At 38.7% G+C, this 13569-nt stretch overlaps 3 protein-coding genes across 5 annotated transcripts; 2 read left to right on the top strand and 1 right to left on the bottom strand.

Annotated features, from left to right (window-relative positions):
- Nucleotides 1–836: 836 nt before the first annotated feature.
- LOC104722222 (microtubule-associated protein TORTIFOLIA1) lies at nt 837–4767 on the bottom strand. The gene is made up of 4 exons (XM_087474499.1): nt 3776–4767; nt 3221–3412; nt 1288–2763; nt 837–1178 (listed from the first exon to the last, which is right to left on the bottom strand). The coding sequence occupies exons 1-4, from the start codon at nt 4523–4525 to the stop codon at nt 981–983; spliced, it is 2616 nt and encodes an 871-aa protein (XP_087330625.1). The 5' UTR covers nt 4526–4767; the 3' UTR covers nt 837–980.
- Nucleotides 4768–6088: 1321 nt separating this feature from the next.
- On the top strand, nt 6089–8438 carry LOC104722221 (tryptophan synthase beta chain 2, chloroplastic). 2 transcript variants are annotated; one of them, XM_087474502.1, is made up of 6 exons: nt 6089–6299; nt 6464–6795; nt 6911–7267; nt 7348–7790; nt 7878–7972; nt 8066–8438. In XM_087474502.1, exons 2-6 carry the CDS (start codon nt 6634–6636, stop codon nt 8239–8241), a joined length of 1233 nt encoding a protein of 410 aa, XP_087330628.1. In that variant the 5' UTR covers nt 6089–6299; nt 6464–6633; the 3' UTR covers nt 8242–8438. The 2 variants fall into 2 exon arrangements, with proteins under 2 accessions (XP_087330628.1, XP_010438660.1); XM_010440358.3 differs by lacking the exon at nt 6089–6299 and having other exon boundaries at nt 6318–6795.
- A 178-nt stretch (nt 8439–8616) lies between these two features.
- On the top strand, nt 8617–13340 carry LOC104722219 (protein disulfide-isomerase 5-4). 2 transcript variants are annotated; one of them, XM_087474501.1, is made up of 15 exons: nt 8617–8967; nt 9429–9519; nt 9707–9801; nt 10041–10098; nt 10350–10534; nt 10647–10704; nt 11083–11123; nt 11198–11272; nt 11810–11866; nt 11973–12039; nt 12146–12289; nt 12384–12605; nt 12681–12833; nt 12941–13018; nt 13103–13340. In XM_087474501.1, exons 1-15 carry the CDS (start codon nt 8927–8929, stop codon nt 13178–13180), a joined length of 1443 nt encoding a protein of 480 aa, XP_087330627.1. In that variant the 5' UTR covers nt 8617–8926; the 3' UTR covers nt 13181–13340. The 2 variants fall into 2 exon arrangements, with proteins under 2 accessions (XP_087330627.1, XP_087330626.1); XM_087474500.1 differs by having other exon boundaries at nt 8668–8967; nt 12941–13030.
- Nucleotides 13341–13569: the final 229 nt, after the last annotated feature.

Raw genomic sequence — 13569 nt, 5'->3', positions numbered from 1 at the left:
TGAGATGGTCCGGCCCGGTCCTGAAAAATATCGGGCTCCGACTTAAATATGTATGTCCAGAAAAAATCGGGTTTTTTGGGCTCAGCCTGTTCAGGCTATTAGGTTCTTCAGGCTTAATCCGGCATGGCTCGAATCAGCCCAAAAATCCCTCTAACAAATATATTTGTACTTTTTTGTTAACATTTTTGTTTGATTGCAATATTTGATTATTGTAAATAAAATTTAAAACTCTAATCCTAGTTTTCATATTTACTTAATAACCTTACTTAATACTTTTAAATTTTTTATCTATGATATTTTATATGAATTATATATTGTTTTATTTGGTTAAAGTATAAAAAAATTATTTAGTTTTAAACTTTTTCTTTTGGTTGTAGTGAATATAGATGAGTTACTAAAATTTTGATTGATTTGTTTTGTTTTTGCAGTGCATATTTATTCACTACTTTTAAGGCTTATAAATTTGAATTTTTGATCTGTAAGATAAGCCTAGAAAAGCCCGAAAAGTCCTCTAAGCCTATTAGGACTGGGCTCAGGTTTTGAAATATAGGTTCGGAAATATTTCTGGTCAGGTCGGGCCGGACTCAAACATGTGCGGGCTTTACGGATTTTGGACCGGAAGAGCCCGACTAACACCCCTAACCTTAATATATTTTTGTTATCTCTTTACGAAATTGATGGAAATTGATGGAAATTAAAATTTATACTGTTTCTCAAGATAAAAACACCCTAACTGATAGTTAGATAAAGATTATCTCTCTTTTTTTTGTACTCCTACTATATTTTTTTTTTGCCTTTGGCCCTAATTGATAATTAGACTCAAATACATAGCAATATTTGATCAATTCAAAAGTCATCTTTTACTGGTTTTTTTTTTTTTACTCTTCGAAGAAAATCAAACTCTAGATGTCGAATCATGTCTGTACGAAAATTATGAACAACAACGGTACTGAAGTTAAGCTCTGTTCACAAGCTTATGTTTACTTGTCGAACTGTTGGAGATCGATTTCCCAAACTGATGCCAACTGCACCACAAGCTGTTCCGGCGCAGGGCCTTCCCAGTCTTCAGGTGGATCCATCGTCGAGCATGCATCTTGTAAGTTGTACAAGATTTCTGTCTTCAATTCCATTGGAACTCCAAACGTGTCTGCACCGTCTTGTAAAAGCAATTCCAGCAGCTGCAAAATGGCGATCAAAAAAACAAAAGAGAGAGAGGAAGGTTAAGACTTAAGACCAAACATCAATGTGATGTGATTCTTGGAAGCCATTTTACTGTAAAGGATCTACCTGTTGAATCCAAGATAAGCAGATGTCGTAGAGATTATGATCCAGCAGAAACTGAGCGATGAAATTTAGAGCTTCATTTGCAATCTCATTTGACATCTGGTCGAGAGAAGGTCCCGTCCTGTCCACCAGCTTGATGATCAAGTGCTGGTCACCAGCGCAAAGGACTTCTGCATAAGCAGCATCAATGTCGCCAACACGGAGTGAGTGCATTGCATTACTCCATGAAGCCCATATCGGGTCACGTTCCTGCCCTTCGTTTTCATCATCTCCCATGGCTTCAGCTTCAGGGGCAACCGCCACTCGGTTTGGACGAGGGACTGCACCATCCTCGCCGGCTACTCTGATAGCTTCAAGCGTAGCTTCATCCTTTGATGCTTGCCACACACTTCTTGCTGAAGGGCCTTCACCAAATCTAATAGTTCCAGCTGCTTTGTTATCCCAACCTCTCCTGCCATTCACCATGTGCTCATTCTCATATTGCTCTGACCGAGGTGATCTTCTTGGCCTGGCTTGTCCATTTCTGGAAGCAGCATGTGGAGGCATGTACCAGTCATCCCCCATGTCAGAATTCCACATCCTTCCCCTCATAGCTCCATCCGGTTGTGAGCCTCTGTCTCCAGGAGCTCGGCCATTATACTTTCCAGTTGGATAGTTAGCAAAGCTATTATATTTGCCAAATCCAGCTGTGAGATTACCCCTGCGACCTGATGATATTGAAAGATCTCTTGCCATGTCTTCGATAATCCTCTCTAAAGCTCTTACCCTGCCCTCTAAGGTCACCATACTATCATGTGAGCCACCAATAAACTCTTGGAGCATGTTCATAAGATTTGTCTGTTGTCTCTCTAGCTGCAACAACTGCCTCTGGATGGCTGACCAATTTCCTCTATTACTTGTGAAGGATCCTTCAGATTGCTTATCAGTATTGGAGACAGCAGCGTGATTTCCAGGTGTCTCTTTTCCATTTACAACACCAGCCTTATCATCACCAGATGTCCCCGCCTGAGATCCGTTCCCATCAAACCTACCTTTTACCTGTTTATCATCTGCTTGGATGTTCTTGAAGCGATTTGAAGATCCCAAGGCGTTGAGATCATCGAGTCCTGATTCTTCCTCATCGTTGTTTTTACATCTACGAGGGACTACTACTTCCACGGATTGCCTTCTTTCTAGTCTCTGGAAAAATTCAGGATTAAAATCTTTGTCACTTAAGACAGGTGCTTTCTTCTTCAACAGTACTGCTGCAGGAAGACCTCCTTTTCCTTTAGCAGCAGAGTCTGGTGAAAGTGTGGAACCATCGGATGCCTCCTTTTTCATTAGATCTGCTAGATTAGACCTTTTATCCCCGTTCTTCTCTGATCCAAGCTGCTCACCAGATGAATGTTTTGACTCATCTGGAGCACCATCGACATATTTTCCAGAAATCTTCTTCCATAACTGCAGCGCCTCTGTCACACTTTCCCTGACAGGTTTGATCTGTCGAAGAAAATACCATCATTAAACTGCCTAGGGAAGAATATTTACATGTCCAAACTAATAACGTTTTGATGAATGTGAAACTCTCCATCGTTTACAAAATCCATTTCAAAGCTTAGAAGTGAAACAAAAGTTATAGATGACTAATTACTTGAGATATGTAACCATTATAAAAAATAAAAAGGGAAGGCTTCGCGAGAAATCCAAGCTACTTTTGTAAACGGTTCATCAGCATAGCAAATGATGAGAAAGGACCAAAAGCACTATCAACTACTACCAGATATGACTTGAGCAGCAGATGGCATTACCAAGGAATTGAAGAACTAATGAGGTTCAACATTCCTTCATAACAGAGCCACTTTAGACTACCTTGTAAAAATGACGTGTCACGGTGATAGTGGAATTTGATTTGTTCATAGTTCAACCTCAGATTAATTGGAGAAGAAAAGATAGCTACCTTGTCAAACCGACAGGTCTCAAGCACGGTAATAGTGGAATCTGTTTTTTCCTTAACTAATCCGCTTGAATGTGACGCCAATGCAGTCAATGTCTCAGCTGCAGCCTTTCGTGTCACCCAATCTGTACTTCCAAGGCAATCATGGATACTTTCTAGCAATGACTCCAAGCTCTGAGGCGCAATGGCTCCCACCTGGACCAAATTTATTGCTCTTTACTTCTCATTTTAATAGACAAGTTTAACAATTGAAGAAACTAGCAATGAACTACCAGAAATAAAAAGAAAAATGCCTAAACCCCTTAAATTTCACTGAAACTTATAAGCCCTAATCAAAACCACAACAACAAGATAAACTTCATCAACATCTAGAAGTCGGATTAAGACTAAACCTCAAGACATTGATCTATGGACTAAAGCTTCTGATATGTGGACTAAAAGCTTTGTGTTCTACATACTGACTGACACTAATTTCGACATAATCTTCCATTCACCACAACAAACATAGTGCGCATTCTCTAAAACATGAAAAGGAGATTAAAAGGGTTACGTGCAAACCTGAGAGAGACTTGAAACAACAGGCAAAAGAGAAGCCTTAGCCAAGAAACTAGAATTGCTCAAAAGCTTGCAGATCCTAGGGCATAGCTTTTGGAAAGAAGTAATTGGAGGACTAGCAGCAGACTCCACCATCCTAGCCATACAGATAGCAGCTCCAGATTGTACAACTTTGTTTTGCTCTCCCATTGCCTCAAACAATGGCTTAACGAATAAACCCACAGCCGATGAAGCTGTACCAGTAGTATTATTATTATTGGTCCCTTCTTCTTTCCCCTTGAGATAAATCCCAGACAACGCACCAATCGTATCTCTACAAGCATCCCTAACTCCAGAATCAGAATCCTTCAACCTTTTCACTACCTGAGCGATGATTTTAGTGAGATGCGCAGCCGTGGAATCGCAATGGAGACTACAAACGTACGAGAGAAGATGGAGACACTCTTTTTTAACAGCAGGTTTCGGATCGGAGCACGAATCGTAGAGACAATTAAGAAACATCGGTAGGGTTTCGGGAGTGAGAGACTGGATAGTTTTCTCGAGATCTTCGACGGCGATCTGGTATGTATCTCGATCGGCGAGTTTAGAGATAGAGGTGAGGATCTTTTGCTTCAGCTCCACCATTGCTTGGAAAGAAGTGAGGGAACCGGAATTGGAGGATGACCTAGCTGCCACACTCGACGACGACGACGACGACCTCGCTGGTCTAGTCGGTTTCGCCGCCGAACCGGAGGTGGTAGTGGGTGTGCTCATTTTGAAATCTCCGACGAAGAGATTGGGATGAATCGGAGAAGAAGAGTGATGGATTCGGAGAATAAAGACGACGAGATCTGACACTCGAAAGTGTAACTGTTAAAAGATACTGCGATGAAGAAATTAAAGAAATTAGAAATGTGTCGCTTATTTTTTTTATCTGAATGTATTAACTTTTTCAATTTTTTTCAAAATTTTTAATACTATAAAATAATGAATATAACGTTAAAATTTACAAATACAGTATCTGGAAATATTTTTAGTGGGGTTTTTTTTTTTTCTATTTAACCATTGTGTAATGTCTTTTAATTGATTGGCTGATTGTGATTGCTACGGATTCCAAATTCGTATATCGGAATGCTTTGTTCAAACTCATAGTTACGGGATTCATCTGTGATTAATTTTGTTTACAATTTGGTTGTGAGACTTGTCATAATATAAAAATCCAGGCAAAAACAAGTTAGAACATTTTCATACCTGAGAGACATGCAATAACACTGATTAGAAACCATGCTCTACAATATGGATTGTGGTTGTGTGATATGTTTTGTTCACGTAACTTTAAGTATATACAAGAACATGACGTATCGGCTTAAATTAATAACATACGAGCACTATAACGAATGCTTGAAGGAATTTCGCATGGTATAACGTGCATTTCCCTAATGACATAAATACTTAAAGGGCATGAAACAGAGTTTATACTCGAAGGAGGTAAAAGAACATACCATCAAGGACCTTGCGAAATTTTTCAAGGTCTTTGCAGATTAAAAGAAAAAATATTTAAGTAGACTAAAGAGAATATTTCTTGCTTCATGATCCATCATCCATTAGTCACGGTTCTTTGTTTGTATGGGACATTGAAGTCACGGTTCTTTGTTATGATCACTTTAAGCCACTGGTTATCTTCGATATCAACATTCTCGTTTTGTTTTACTTTGGTTGAAATATATATATGTTTTTTTTAAGTGAGATTATTTATTCAGGTATGCATCATAGAATGTTTTCTTAATAAGGACGATATGAAAGAAGAAACTACAATATCTACTCATAATGTTGGTGTATGTGACTTATTCAATGTCCACTCCGTTGTATTCACGTGAACCCAAAAAAACAAAAAAAAATGGGTACATTAACGAGTTACTACCCAATGATATAAGGTGAAAATTCGATATACCAAGACTATTAGTCTTGGCAAGAACATTGAAACAAGAAACTGAAAATGAGGACAACACTATTAGTCTTGGCAAAAAAACAAGACTATTAAGTTTTGAAAGATTTAAATAAAAGAAGAGCGGAGAGCAGATTAATCCGTTCGTTATATAAAGACACACACACAACAACAACAACAAAAATCGATGCAACCTATTTTAATAAACCATTGTTGTGACTTGTGAAGAAAAAGTTATTATCGGATTCAAAATCGTACTCCAAAATATATAACAGTTTAGTTCAAAGTTCAAACAGGGAATAATAAGTTATGTCCGCTACGACTTTTCTTTATCCGTCCGCTATGAGCCTACGACTAGTTCAAACTTCAAACCTTAATCGTTTTTAAAAAGTGTCCTTTCAGAAGAATGATAACGTCGTCTTTGTCCAAAGCCGACTACAATACATAGAGGTTTACCAAAAAAGTAAAGAGATAGTAGATGACACTAAAATTAGGCATGTGATAAACACATCCAACCCCCAAAATTACACCGCCCCCGTTCTCTCACCAAACCTCCTCTTTAAATATTTTGATTTTTCCCTTGTTCGCAAACAAGTTAACGTGGTACTGATTTCCTCCTCTATTTTTGTTTTGTGTGTGTGTTTTATAACCAAATCCCTCACTTTCAAGATTATTGTCAGCAAAACATATCTTTTTTTTTTTTTTTTTTTTGTCTTTGAGAAATAGATAAAAAGATAGTATTCTCACACTAATGGCCACCGCAACAGGCACCGCTGCTGCTACTTTCAGACCATCCGTTTCAGCTTCTTCCGAATCGACCCATCATCTGAGATCGCCCTCCAAACTCCCTCTATTTACGCCTCTGCCATCGTCTCGCTCACGCTCCTCTTCTTCGTTCTCCGTCTCCTGCACCATCGCCAAGGACCCATCTATTCTCATGACGGATGCCACTAGATCTGATTCTCGCCTGTGGCAACGACCCGATTCGTTCGGTCGGTTCGGTAAGTTCGGCGGGAAATACGTCCCTGAAACTCTAATGCACGCCCTCTCTGAACTCGAAACCGCTTTCTATTCTCTCGCCACCGACCAAGATTTTCAGGTAAATTAGGCTCAATTCGAAATTGTTTTGTGGATGTTATTGTCAATACAACGCCTCTTTGTTGATGTGATGTGATTATGGAAATGTCTGATTTAAATGTTTGATGCAACTGTAGAAAGAATTGGCAGAGATCTTGAAAGACTACGTTGGTCGGGAGAGTCCGCTTTACTTCGCTGAGAGGCTTACTGAGCATTACCGCAGAGAAAACGGTGAAGGGCCTCTCATATACCTGAAAAGAGAAGACTTGAACCACACCGGTGCTCACAAGATCAACAACGCTGTGGCTCAGGCTCTTCTCGCCAAACGTCTAGGAAAGAAACGGATTATCGCTGAGACAGGGGCTGGTCAGCATGGTGTAGCCACAGCTACTGTCTGTGCACGTTTTGGTTTGCAGTGCATTATCTACATGGGTGCTCAAGATATGGAGAGACAAGCTCTTAATGTGTTCAGGATACGTCTTCTAGGTGCTGAGGTGATTTGAATTCTATGCGTAAATCTTGTAAAAGTCGCAATGCTTTTGAAGTGTTGGTTATCTAATTCTGGTGCTTGTAGGTAAGGGGAGTCCACTCTGGAACAGCGACTTTAAAGGATGCAACATCCGAAGCTATAAGGGATTGGGTGACAAATGTGGAGACTACACATTACATATTGGGATCTGTTGCGGGTCCTCATCCTTATCCTATGATGGTCAGAGACTTTCATGCCGTGATTGGTAAAGAGACAAGGAGACAAGCGATGGAGAAATGGGGTGGGAAGCCTGATGTTTTGGTTGCTTGTGTTGGTGGGGGTTCTAATGCTATGGGACTCTTCCATGAATTTGTCGATGACACAGAGATTCGAATGATTGGTGTGGAAGCCGCTGGATTTGGATTGGACAGCGGCAAACATGCTGCCACATTGACAAAAGGAGATGTTGGTGTACTCCACGGAGCTATGAGTTACTTGCTGCAAGATGATGATGGCCAAATCATCGAACCACACTCCATCAGTGCCGGGTAAGAGATTTCTCTCTGTTCAAATCTTGTTTTAAGCCATGTTTATGTCTGTCACCTTTATCTAAGGAGTAAAAGTTAAGTAATCAGATTGGACTACCCTGGAGTCGGACCTGAGCATAGTTTCCTTAAAGACATGGGACGGGCTGAATACTATAGCGTTACAGATGAAGAAGCCTTAGAAGGTACTTAACCGGCACATCATTTGTCATACTTTATATGTTTCTTTCACATCTCATGAGAACTTGCATTCGTGTATTCTTAATCTCCCCATGTAGCGTTCAAGAGAGTGTCTCGGTTGGAGGGAATAATCCCAGCATTGGAGACATCGCACGCGTTGGCTCATCTCGAGAAGCTTTGTCCGACTTTACCTGATGGAACCAGAGTGGTCTTAAATTTTAGTGGGAGAGGCGACAAGGATGTTCAGACTGCCATCAAGTATCTCGAAGTTTAAACAACAAAAGATTTCTTTCAGTTTCACACAGTGATATTTCTTTTATGTAGCTTGTTAGTTCTTGCTTCTGGTGGGGAATCCAGAAGTTTGGATCAAAAGGTTAAGAAGAGAACAAATTTTATCAATGTATCCTATAAATAAGAATGTTCTATAGAACGTTTGATGTTATTAGAACTTTAGACTGTTTTGTTCTTTAACTTAGCTAGTGTTTTTTACATTCATATCTTATTTAACCAAAAACAAAAAATGGTCAAAGATATTGCACGATTGATCAATGCAATGATCCTCGCAGAAATGGTAACCAAGCAGAGACAGATAACAACAATAACAATAAGGTTGTAAACTTCTAAAAATATCCATTATATTTTCAAACTTGTGTATTGGTCTAAAACATTCATGTACACCTTCACTTTACACCAAGTATCTGATAAAATGGGTTTGATTGTAACAAGTGAGAACTGAGAAGGGTACTAACTTGTTTCGATAAAACTATTTGGGTCAAATGCGAAACAAGTCAAAGCAGAGGGGGCTAGTGTTGTAATTTATTAGGTTGGGGGAGGAGTTTCAAATCTGAACGCTGAAGATAATAAAAAAAAATCACACGGGAGGTGCTTCGTCCTCGAAGCTTATAGAAGTAGCCAAGCAGCTCTTGTTTGATTCCCAGTTGACTCGTAATCCGAAGAAGATGGTCTCCACTAGCAAGATCAAATCCGTTGATTTCTACAGGTTTGTTTCTGTTTCACCATTTTTGTATTCGCTTCCCAGATTTCTCCAGCTTAGCTTCCTCCTGTTTTGTAGACTTCGAATTTTCTCGATCTACGGCGGTGACATAATCTAAATTGATAGTTTATTGGGAATATTTCTTGGGGAGCATCTGCATTTTGTGGATTTCGTTGCTGATTAGTGATAGGGTTTAGTCGAGGACACTCGATCCTGAAGCTGTAGGTTTTGTATATGCATTGTCAAATTTTTCATTTGATCTCTTACTGAAATTGGACTGTTAACAAGTGTTTATAGTATCTGGGGTTTAAGATGTTTTCTTTAGTCACTTCGATTTCGGCTTTGTTGCTAAGTTTTAAATTTTTGGGGAAAATGTTTCAGAGTTGGAGAGATACTGAGATTTGTGATTCTGGGCGATAATTGTATAAACTTGGTTTATATATTCTTTTGAATTTCCCTGTTTGCAGGAAAATCCCGAGGGATTTGACAGAGGCGACTCTGTCTGGTGCTGGACTGTCCATTGTAGCAGCACTCTCTATGCTATTTTTATTTGGAATGGTAAGTTTCAAGCTCACTGGACTTACTGACTTATGACATTTTATGGCGATTGTTGTGGTGTTGTTATGTTAGAGACTAACGTCACTGCTGTTTAATGGTTTCATTTCATTGCCAATTTCGTAAACTGCTCAGTTTGTATCTGTAGGAAATATGAATGCTGTTTTAACTTTGCGAATTCGTTTTACAGGAATTAAATAATTATTTGGCAGTCAGCACTTCGACATCGGTTATTGTTGACAGGAGCTCGGATGGAGACTTCTTGCGCTTAGATTTTAACATAAGGTACATTATACTCAGTTTTGTTTATCAACATAGTATTAATATTTTAACAAGTTAAAAGAGTGTATAAGTGTTACCCTACTGTATGCTAGAACGTTATTTCATTTTATACTTCCGTTCTTTGTTGAGTGCATAGCATACCTTATCTCTTCAGAAATGCCATATGTGCGGGCCAGTCAAAGTTATGCAAAATTCAGCATCTATCTGATTGCTAACCAGATACAGATTCTATTTTTTGGCAGCTTTCCGTCACTTTCATGTGAATTTGCATCTCTGGATGTCAGCGACGTATTAGGAACTGTAAGTTTGGTTTCATCGTTAATTCATTTCAATCTCTGTCTTTTTCTTTTGCTCTTGAGAAATCTTTGTTTCTGAAAGTATTTAATTATCTGCTATGTGCGTCCAAAAAGTTTGGCTTACAATATATTCTTGAAGGAATCCGAAATGGTCAAATTTTGAAAAGAGTGTTATTCTTTTTGAACATTTATCCATTTGGTCGCTTGAAATTTTTGGTTGTTCCCTCTCCTGATTTTGCTAACTTTGGTTTTCAGAACAGGCTAAATGTAACAAAGACAATTCGGAAGTTTTCTATTGATTCAAATATGAGACCCACTGGTTCTGAGTTTCACGCTGGGGAAGTTTTATCGCTCATTAATCATGGAGATGAAACTGGTGAAGAAGTAGCTGAAGATTCGGTATCACTTACTGGGCGCAACTTTGACACTGTTACACATCAGTAAGGATTTTAAGACTGTATTGTGCATTTCATACATAGATACAAAAATACTACGAATCTATTCCTAGTACGTACTGTTCTGGTGACAACATATGAAGCATACATTTTGCAGATTTCCAATCTTGGTTGTTAATTTCTTTGCTCCCTGGTGCTATTGGTGTAATCTCCTGGTAATTCCCTTATCTGCTGTCTATGTCTCCTATATTCTAGATGTCACAGCATAGTTTTCAGCCAGAACCATATTTTGCTGCCTTTTGGCAAGGATTATATTAGTGTTCCTACTAGAAGAAATTTTACATGTATGGTGCCTAAGACGCGCTAACAGTGCAATTTACGGTAACCTAGTCAATCTTTCCTGAGAATTCTCCTTGGCTGAACTCTGAAGTCGTAAGAATTTCCTCATAGAAAGACTAGAATTGTATAAGGATCAACTTGATGTTGAATATCTAACTTATATAGTAGATTAGTATCTGGTGGCACTTTATCTACTGTAAATAGGTATTTTTGCTGATCTTTATGCGAAGCCTATAACTTGTCTCCATTTTCAGAAACCATCATGGGAGAAGGCAGCAAAACAAATAAAAGAGAGGTATGCCATTATACTCTCTTTCCATAAAGATTCTGTAAAAGTATTTTTCCTCGTAACTTTCTTGTTTTTGGTAGATATGATCCAGAAATGGACGGACGTGTTCTCGTGGCAAAAGTTGACTGCACCCAAGAAGCTGATCTCTGTCGGAGGTATATCCTTTCATATTTTATCTGGCTTTCCATCTTAAGCTATGAAAACTTAACTATACAGTGCAAAAAGTACTATCCATAGCTTCTTCAGTATGCATAATATAACCAAGAATAGCTATTAGACTCCTTTCCACCGAATACATCATTTGAATATGAGCAAAAAAAGTGTTCAGGAGGGTGGGCTAGTATTAGCCAGTAATGCATTGGTGACAATGTGGAATATCTGAGATGTCTCTAAGACTCTTAACTCATTTCTCTTTAACTAAGGTCTAAGATGCATTTTTAATTTATTACTAGAGGAAGGAATAGTCAGTTACTTCAACTTTTGTATTGGCTTCGTATAGATACTTTTTGTTTAAGTTAAAAAATTACATGCACCTCTTCAACAGAAAGTTATGGTCAGAACCAAAGAAAGGCATACCATACATAGGTTCGGAGATTTCCTTAGGATTTCATTAGCTATAGCATAATGCATTCTCTGGAAACTTATACCAGCTTTAAGGTATGCTCATAATTTTCTCTGCAAATAATATCCAGGAATCACATACAAGGGTATCCATCTATTCGCATTTTCCGCAAAGGCAGTGATTTGAAGTAAGAGAACTGGACTTCGAGTTCACTTGTTCATATAATGCATGACCATCAATTGCTCGATTCTCCTAAATTAATTCTCTCCATTTTTCTTTCATCTGCTTAATAGGGATGACAATGCACACCACGATCATGAATCCTACTATGGAGATCGTGATACGGAAAGCTTAGTGAAGGTAGTTTCTTTTCAACTTCTTTTCCGTGTCCCTTAGGAAAGTAAGACAAGAGTCGCTGTTCGCTTCATTTGTAGCTTGTTTCTGAATATTTTACCTTCTCCTATAGATGATGGTGAGTCTGGTTGAACCTATCCATATAGAGCCCCATCATCTAGCACTGGAGGACAAATCAGACAATTCATCGAGAACTCTAAAAAAGGCACCTTCTACTGGAGGATGTAGAATTGAAGGATACATGCGTGTAAAGAAAGTAAGCATTTAATTGGGAGAATACTATTTCTTTCTCTGTCTGCCTTTTAGATCACTTAAACACTTTAACAGTTACTACCCTATGGTTTTTGCAGGTTCCAGGCAACTTGATGGTTTCAGCTCGTTCGGGATCTCATTCCTTTGATACTTCTCAGATGAATATGTCCCATGTTGTTAACCATCTATCATTTGGGCGGAGGATTTTGCCTCAGAAATTTTCTGAGCTAAAGCGCTTATCACCTTATCTAGGCCGAAACCATGACCGTTTGGACGGACGTCCCTTCATAAACCAACGTGATCTCGGCCCTAATGTTACTGTAAGTTTGTAGAAACTCAATAACTACTATTTAAATCGTCTAATCATGCTTTAAGGTGTTGTTCTCCATGGACAGATCGAGCATTATCTTCAAATAGTAAAGACAGAGGTAGTGAAAAGCAATGGACAGGTTATGATTGAAGAGTATGAGTACACAGCACATAGCAGTGTTGCTCAAAGTTACTATTTACCAGTCGCCAAGTTTCACTTTGAGCTCTCACCGATGCAGGTAGGCATCATTATCCCTTTTGTTGCCTTATATGTGTTACACAGTTTCGGATTGGTACGGTGGGTCGAAGTTACACTCTGCTCATCTTTTTCTTTGTTTGTTTGCAGGTTCTTATAACAGAAAACTCCAAGTCCTTCTCCCATTTCATCACCAACGTATGCGCTATTATCGGTGGTGTCTTCACGGTTAGTAAAGAAGTGAGAAGCCTATTCTTCATGTTACAGTTCATTAATGTATTATCATATGACTGTGTTTTTGCTTTTGTTTAGGTGGCCGGAATCTTGGATTCTATTCTTCACCACACCATGACACTGATGAAAAAGATTGAACTTGGTAAAAACTTTTGAAGCCCTCCTCAGGGTTTTATTCCGTTTTCCCCTCTGTAACGAGTCAGAAATTTTTGTTATATTTACACAGCCAGACGCGACCAAAATAATCTAGTTATATATTCGAAAACTGTTACAAATATTGAGTATTAATATCTATATATCTCTCCGACTCTCTCAAGTCTTTGTGCATTTTTAACGTGTCGTTAACCAAAAGTATAGTAGATTCTCGTAAATTTCTCGTGGTTCATGACTCATGAGCATGAAATGTCTTTTTCCTCAACAAGGTTTCATCACCGAAACTGGAGAGTTTAACCGATGGTTGAGTAAATAGTGAATTTGAAATTACACTACACTGATCTCCAAAACCAGAAAAAAAAAATTCAATCTTCAAAAGTCAAAAGGCCCGA

This window comes from Camelina sativa, chromosome 11, assembly GCF_030686135.1.
Source record: "Camelina sativa cultivar CO46 ecotype springtype chromosome 11, ASM3068613v1".
In the NCBI taxonomy this organism is placed as follows: domain Eukaryota; kingdom Viridiplantae; phylum Streptophyta; class Magnoliopsida; order Brassicales; family Brassicaceae; genus Camelina; species Camelina sativa.
The sequence above is the reverse complement of the archived record's forward strand: the minus strand, read 5'-3'. Positions and strand labels throughout refer to the sequence as shown.

Excerpts from the sequence above, each read along its gene's own strand:
- LOC104722222 (XM_087474499.1), bottom strand. The coding sequence starts at position 4,525 with ATGAGCACACCCACTACCACCTCCGGTTCGGCGGCGAAACCGACTAGA. Across the intron at positions 3,413-3,775 it reads TTGTTTCAAGTCTCTCTCAG|GTGGGAGCCATTGCGCCTCA; the intron begins GTTTGCACGTAA and ends AATTTGGTCCAG. Across the intron at positions 2,764-3,220 it reads AGACCTGTCGGTTTGACAAG|ATCAAACCTGTCAGGGAAAG; the intron begins GTAGCTATCTTT and ends TTTCTTCGACAG.
- LOC104722221 (XM_010440358.3), top strand. The coding sequence starts at position 6,448 with ATGGCCACCGCAACAGGCACCGCTGCTGCTACTTTCAGACCATCCGTT. Across the intron at positions 6,796-6,910 it reads CCACCGACCAAGATTTTCAG|AAAGAATTGGCAGAGATCTT; the intron begins GTAAATTAGGCT and ends ATGCAACTGTAG. Across the intron at positions 7,973-8,065 it reads AGATGAAGAAGCCTTAGAAG|CGTTCAAGAGAGTGTCTCGG; the intron begins GTACTTAACCGG and ends CTCCCCATGTAG.
- LOC104722219 (XM_087474500.1), top strand. The coding sequence starts at position 8,927 with ATGGTCTCCACTAGCAAGATCAAATCCGTTGATTTCTACAG. Across the intron at positions 9,520-9,706 it reads TGCTATTTTTATTTGGAATG|GAATTAAATAATTATTTGGC; the intron begins GTAAGTTTCAAG and ends TTCGTTTTACAG. Across the intron at positions 9,802-10,040 it reads CGCTTAGATTTTAACATAAG|CTTTCCGTCACTTTCATGTG; the intron begins GTACATTATACT and ends ATTTTTTGGCAG.